Source organism: Entelurus aequoreus, linkage group LG02 (genome assembly GCF_033978785.1).
Source record: "Entelurus aequoreus isolate RoL-2023_Sb linkage group LG02, RoL_Eaeq_v1.1, whole genome shotgun sequence".
In the NCBI taxonomy this organism is placed as follows: domain Eukaryota; kingdom Metazoa; phylum Chordata; class Actinopteri; order Syngnathiformes; family Syngnathidae; genus Entelurus; species Entelurus aequoreus.
The window spans coordinates 43,354,390-43,361,453 of NC_084732.1; the positions used below are offsets into that span (position 1 = coordinate 43,354,390).

Genomic DNA, 7,064 nt, shown 5'->3' on the forward strand with positions numbered 1-7,064 from the left:
GCCGCCTATCTGGATGATGTCATCATCCAGGGGAACAGCTGGGCGGAGCATTTGCAGAGGGTGGGGGCGGTGCTCGAGTCCCTGAGGCGGGCGGGGCTCACCGCCAACCCGGCGAAGTGTGCGGTTGGCCGGAGGGAGGTACAGTATCTGGGGTACCACTTGGGGGAAGGTCAGGTGCGGCCTCAGGTAGAAAAAACCGCAGCAGTTGCGGCCTGCCCGACCCCGAAGACGAAAAAGGAGGTGAGGCAGTTTTTAGGGTTGGTGGGCTACTACCGGAGGTTCATTCCCCGGTTTGCGGACCTGACCAGCCCACTAACTGACCTCACCCGAAAAGGTGCTCCAGATCTGGTCCAGTGGACGGGGCAGTGCCAGCAGGCATTCGAGAAGGTGAGGAAAGCACTTTGCGAGGAGCCGGTACTGCGCATGCCTGATTTTTCTATCCCATTTTGTTTGCAGGCGGACGCGTCGGGCAGAGGACAGGTAGCCGTTTTATCCCAGCAGCGGGGGGGGGGACCGACCACCCGGTCCTGTACATCAGCAGAAAGTTATCGGAAAGGGAGGCCAAATACAGCACGGTGGAAAGGGAGGGAACGACCTCTACATGCACATACTCTAGTTTGTTGATGCCTTTCGTGGTGGTGCCATGGAGCAGACTATGCAATAATCAAGCCTTGATTAAATGAAAGAATGTGTGAGTGTTTCTGCAGCAGTGGAAGACAGTTTGGGTTTGAGGCATACAGTGTTTCGGAGGTGGAAGAAAGCAATTTTGATGGTCTGGTTGGTGTGGGTCAAGAAGGAGAGGTAAGAAAACTCAGAGGTTACGGTTTATGGTAGAGGGGGTGATGATGGGGCCATAGATTTTGAGGGAAAAGGTCTGTGTAGAGTGGGTAAGGGAGTCTGGGGCAATGATTAGGACTTTTGATTTATTGTCATTGAGTTTTCGAAAGTTTGTTTGCATCCAGGTTTTTATGTTGGTCAGGCAGGCGGTGAGGATGGAGAGGGTGCTAGCAGTAACGGCTTTGGAGGGGAGGTAGAGCTGTGTGTTGTCTGAGTAACAGTGAAACCGAAGACGATAGTGGTGAAAAATCTGTCCAAGGGGAAGAATGTAGAGGATGAAAAGAAGGGGACCAACCACTGAACTCTGGGAGACACGATGGGCAACAGGAGCTGTGGCAGATTGGCAGTTGTTTATGGAAATTAATTGGTCTGTCAGAGAGATAGGATTGAAACCAGGAGAGGGCAGTGCCGGTAAGGCCAAGGGTGGATTTGAGACGTGAGATAATAGTGATTAAAGGTATCGAAGGCAGCACTCAGGTTGAGGAGGATGAAGATGTTGAGGAATCCGGTGTCAGAGGATAACAGAAGGTCATTGGTCACTTTGATGAGGGCAGTCTCTGTGCTGCATTTGGAGCGGAAACCAGTTTGGAACTGTTTAAAGAGGTCATTAGAGTCCAGGTAGGCAGTGAGTTGCTTGGCTACGACTTGTTCCAGAACCTTTGGCAGATTTGAGATTGGCCAGTAGTTGTTGGTCGAGTCAGGGTCGAGGGCAGGTTTTTTGAGTAGGGGTGTGAGTGCAGCAAGTTTTAAGAGAGAGTGGCTGGAACCGGAAGAGAGGGAGGTGTTTGCCATTTTGGTGATGAGTGGGAGTAGACTGGGGAGGCAGGCCTTTAGGATGGGGGGCACCCGGTGTGGGTCCAGGTTGCCGGGTCAAGATTTCATGCTTGAAACTATGGAGGACAGGTCACATACGGTGAAAAGGAGTGTCGGGTTGTCAGCAGGGGCACAGGTTCAGGGCCAGGGAGGAGAAGGTGGCCATCTTGTCATGGATTGTGCTGATTTTATTATTGAACAAGGATAGAAAATGATTGCATTTATCAACAGTGAAGGAGTGGGAGATAGTACCCATGGGTTTCAGGAGTTTGCTGATGGTGGAAAATAGTACAATTGGGTTGCCATTGCCAGATGAGATAAATACTGAATAGTAGGAAGAGCGTGGTGTTGAGGGTGTCTTTGTATTGCTGTAATGTTGCTTGTACATTTCGGAATAAACAGTGAGAACTGTTTACTTGGCCAGCCGTTCTAGTTGACATCCCTTGGACTTCAGACAGCGCAGACTATCTGTTATGTTTTTGGACATCGCAACTTGCCGTAGTTGTAAGCAATGCATGATGGGAACCCGGATGTTGTGTCGTTGTATTGAAGTGCCGGCTAAAAATAAAGACACGCTAAGAAATAGCTCTGTGCCCGTCTACTTTATGGTACGTAGACAAACCTACAAATAATGGGGACATATATAACAAGTGGCGACGAGGTGGTTTGAGATCCCACGGGCGCGGTGTGTCTGGATTGTGTGCGTGTAGTCAAGTTTTATGAGTGGCGGTGTTTTACTGAGGAGAAGCTAACGCGGCTAGTTAGCATTTGGCGCGTCACAGCCTGCGTCTGTTGTGAATAGCGTGAAGAGGAATAAAAAAATTAAAAAAGGAGAAGAGAAGACGTGTGACATCACCGGAGGGAGGACCCGTCTGAGGAGGAAGAATTGTCAGAGGATATTGCTAATAACCAGGAGCCTGAAAGGAAAATGGCAGGAGTTGTTGGTAATATTGGCCCTTTTGATGAGCACGTGGAACAGTGGAGTGCATATGCAGAACGTTTTGAGTATTTTGTATTGGCAAATGACATTGCTAATGATAAAATAGTACCCACATTTTTGTCAGTGATGGGTCCAAAAACATTTAGTTTGTTGCGTGACCTGCTGCAGCCCACCAAACTGGGCACCAAAACCTATGCAGAAACAGTGGATGTTCTGACCCAGCATTTTTCACCCAAACCATTAATGCTCGCAGAAAGGTTTAGATTCCACAGACGAAATCAAGAAGAGGGGGAACCTGTTACCATGTTTGTTGCAGCGCTGAGGAAATTAGCTGAACATTGTGAATTTGGGCAAGGTTTAAATGACGCATTAAGAGACAGATTGGTCCTTGGACTGAGAAATGAAGCCGCTCAGAAGAAACTGCTGACCGAAAGTAACCCGACGTTACAGAAAGTAATTGAAATCAGTGTCGCCATGGAAATGGCCTCAAAGGAGGCTCACCAAATGAACGCTACAGGCGGAGTGCATACAGTTCAAACGGATAGACCTAGTGGACAAGGGACATGTTTCCGTTGTGGAAAATCAGGACACCTAGCCACGTCATGCTGGTGTAAGGATATGGACTGTCGCAGTTGTGGAAGAAGAGGCCATATCGAGCGGGCCTGCTTAAGAAAAAAGAACAAGGAGAAAACATCAAAGTCTGCCAACATACATGACTCTGTGAAGAACAGGAGGAAAACACAGATGCACACTGTGAGACAAAGGGAGACTGTGTCCAGCGATTCTTTGGAAGGAGAACAGGAGATGAGTGTACACACACTGAATATAATGAAGATGGATGAAGATTCAGAAGGTTACTGGGTGGAGCCCATGCTGGAGGGGCACCCAGTGAGTATGCAAATAGACACTGGTTCAAAAGCATCCATCATCTCAGAGGGGGTTTACAAAAAAGTTTTGGGACACCTTCCGCTGCGACCGTCTGATACCAGGTTCAAAACCTATCTAGGGGAACCTGTACCCATGGCAGGAATGACTGATGTCGTGGTCCAGAGTAACAATCAGGTGAGGAAGCTCCACATCTATATTGTTAAAGGTGATTACCCGGCTATTCTGGGACATGTGTGGCTTGAGAAAATGAAGCTAAGCTGGCACACTGTAAAAATGGTATCACCAACGGCTACTAGTCTAGCTCTATTTTGAGGAAACATGATGAGGTTTTCCGAAAGGAGTTGGGCAGTATGAAGGACATTACTGTCAAGCTAAATATTAAACCGGAAACAACACCAAAGTTTATGAAGGCCAGGTCTGTACCATATGCTATTCGATCAAAAGTGGGGGATGAGTTGGACGCCTTAGTTAAAAGCGGTGTTTTGGAACCGGTGACTGTCAGCGAGTGGGCCACGCCCATAGTTCCCGTACCCAAGAAGACGGGAGGAATACGAATCTGTGGAGATTTTAAAGTGACACTGAACCCTGTACTGTCAGCAGAGCAGTATCCTCTTCCCCGCATTGACGATTTGTTTGCCGGGCTGAGTAAGGGGCAAAAGTTTAGCAAAATAGACCTTAACCAAGCCTACTTACAAATGCACATTCATGAGGATTCTAAAGACTTGCTCACCATAACTACACAAAAGGGGCTTTTCAGATATTGTCGACTCCCTTCCGGGATCACATCAGCCCCTGCACTTTTCCAACGTGCCATGGATCAGATCCTACATGGCCTCCCTGGTGTACAGTGCTATTTGGACGATATTCTGTGCACAGGAAGTACAGACCAAGAACATCTGGACAATTTGGATGCTGCTCTTCAAAGGCTGAAAGAGTATGGGCTCAGGGTTCACAAAGACAAGTGCGAATTTTTTCAACTGTCTGTTGAATATTTGGGACATGTAATTGATGACCGAGGGTTGCATACTGCGCCGTCAAAGGTTCGAGCGATAGTGGATGCCCCACCGCCAGAGAATGTCTTGGGCTTACTGAATTATTATGGCCGTTTTATACCGAACTTGTCATCCAGGCTCAAGCCGCTGCATGACCTACTTTGTCAAGGAAAGAAGTGGAATTGGAGTGATGTCTGTCAAGAGGTTTTTCAGAAAACAAAAGAGACATTAGTGACGTCAGGGGTACTGACCCATTTCGATCCATCACTCCCCATTCAGTTGGTCTGCGATGAATCCCCGTATGGAGTGGGGTTAGTCATTTCACATTTAATGCCGAACGGGGTAGAGAGGCCTATAGCATTTGCATCACGGACCTTAAACAAAGCAGAGACTAACTATGCTCAGATAGAACGGGAGGCGTTGAGCATCGTCTATGGGGTTCGCAAGTTCCATCAGTACCTGTATGGGAGACAATTTACATTGCTGACAGATCACCGACCCCTGACGACCATCCTGGGGTCGCACACTGGGTTACCTTCACTTGCCGCGAGTCGCATGCAGCGGTGGGCGTTGCTCTTGTCGGCACACTCGTATGACATCTAGTATCGAAAGGCTGACCTGCACGGCAACGCCGATGCCCTGTCCAGGTTGCCTCTTCCTATCAATCAATCAATCATCAATCAATGTTTATTTATATAGCCCTAAATCACAAGTGTCTCAAAGGGCTGCCACCAGGTCTGAGCCGCGGGCAGCAGAAATCTTTTACTTCAGTCAGGTGGATGGTGCGCCAGTTTCTGCTGCTCATGTGAGGAGGGCCTCTCGCACTGACCCTGTCCTGTCTGCGGTGATGGACATGGTGATGGGGGGGAGATCAGGTAGCGATGCCCCCAGTATTCAACCTTATCTCTCCAGGAGAGCAGAACTGTCGGTGCAATCTGGTTGCTTACTGTGGGGGAGGAGGGTGGTTATCCCGCCATCATTGCGTAAATCTGTTCTGCAACAGCTCCATGCAGGTCACAGTGGAATAGTTCGAATGAAGGAGATAGCAAGGAATTACTTCTGGTGGCCAGGAGTGGACAGAGAGATAGAGAATACCGCCAAAACCTGTTCCTCATGCCAAGAAGTTAGGAAGGCACCCCAACTAGCTCCTCTACATCCCTGGGAGTTTCCCGAAGAACCATGGCAACGGGTGCACATTGATTTTGCAGGACCTGTGGAGGGTTATATGCTCCTTGTGTGTGTGGACGCCCACAGTAAGTGGCCGGAAGTGGCCATAATGAAAACCACTACCACTGCAAGGACGATTGAGAGGCTGGGGGAGATTTTCAGCCGGTTCGGTTCTCCTCTTCAGTTGGTCTCAGATAACGGGCCACAACTGGTGTCACAAGAAATGACTACCTTCCTTGAAGCAAATGGCGTACAACACATTCGATCCGCACCATTTCACCCTGCGACCAATGGTCTGGCTGAAAGGTTTGTGCAGACCATGAAGAAAGCTTTGAAGACATCTCAAGAGCAGGGATCATTTCATCAGAGATTGCATAGATTCCTGTTGAGCAATAGGAATACTCCCCATGCCACTACTAAAGTTTCCCCCGCTTCTCTGATGTTCAAAAGAAACCTTCGAACAAACTTTGACTTTCTGAAGCCGACAACGGTGAAGGATATTGTTCAGCATCAACAGGAGAAACAGATTCAACAAAGAATGCAGAAGGCTAAAGAAAGAGTCTTCTCTCCGGATGAGCCAGTGTTAGCAAGGAACTACAGTACTGGCCCCCGATGGGTCCCTGCAACCATAGTCAAACGATCTGGTCCTGTCTCTTACACCGTCAGTACTGCTGCTGGACTGGTATGGAAAAGACACGTCGATCAACTTCTTCAGGCGACAGCATCGACCCCCAACCAGCCGTCGGTGGATACTCCGAACGAGTCGGAGTTCAGCGCACCCCATTTCCTGCTGCCACCACCCCAAAGAACAATGGAATATACTGGTGAGACTTCTGCTTCCGACTCTTCACTTCGAGATCCTGTGATGGATGTTCCAACACGCACGGCTGTTCCAGAGTCACCCAGCGGAGACCGTAAGACTGAACATTCTGTTGAGCCCCGTTATCCGGTAAGAGAACGCCGTCCTCCAGAACGCCTGGATTTATAGACTCTATGTTTAGCGACCAACCCAAACCAACTGGGGCAGAATAATCCCCATGGGTGTGGTCCCGGGGTGAGGCCGTTTAACCTCATCTCAGGGTTATGTTGGGTAACTGTTACCAAAAAATGTTTAAATTTTTTTTTTTTTTTTAAATAGGTGAAGTGCCCTATGATACAGTGAGTTATGGTGTTTTGCTATAAGGATTTTGTTTTGGGGGGGGGGGATTATTTCTAAGGGGAGAGGAGATGTTATGTTTTTGGACATCGCAACTTGCCGTAGTTGTAAGCAATGCATGATGGGAACCCGGATGTTGTGTCGTTGTATTGAAGTGCCGGCTAAAAATAAAGACACGCTAAGAAATAGCTCCGTGCCCGTCTACTTTATGGTATGTAGACAAACCTACAAATAATGGGGACATACATAACACTATCCGTGTACCAGGTAG

At 48.5% G+C, this 7,064-nt stretch overlaps 1 protein-coding gene across 1 annotated transcript; it reads left to right on the plus strand.

The window, feature by feature from the left end:
- Positions 1 to 3,828: 3,828 nt before the first annotated feature.
- Positions 3,829 to 6,625, plus strand: LOC133641988 (uncharacterized protein K02A2.6-like). The gene is made up of 2 exons (XM_062036167.1): positions 3,829 to 4,439; positions 5,206 to 6,625. Exons 1-2 carry the CDS (start codon positions 3,829 to 3,831, stop codon positions 6,623 to 6,625), a joined length of 2,031 nt encoding a protein of 676 aa, XP_061892151.1.
- The last annotated feature ends 439 nt before the right edge of the window (positions 6,626 to 7,064 follow it).

Bases quoted from the DNA above. Each gene is read 5' to 3' on its own strand.
- LOC133641988 (XM_062036167.1), top strand. From the start codon at position 3,829: ATGAAGGACATTACTGTCAAGCTAAATATTAAACCGGAAACAACACCA. The intron at 4,440-5,205 runs GTGCGAATTTTT...GGCTGCCACCAG, and splicing joins CTCAGGGTTCACAAAGACAA to GTCTGAGCCGCGGGCAGCAG.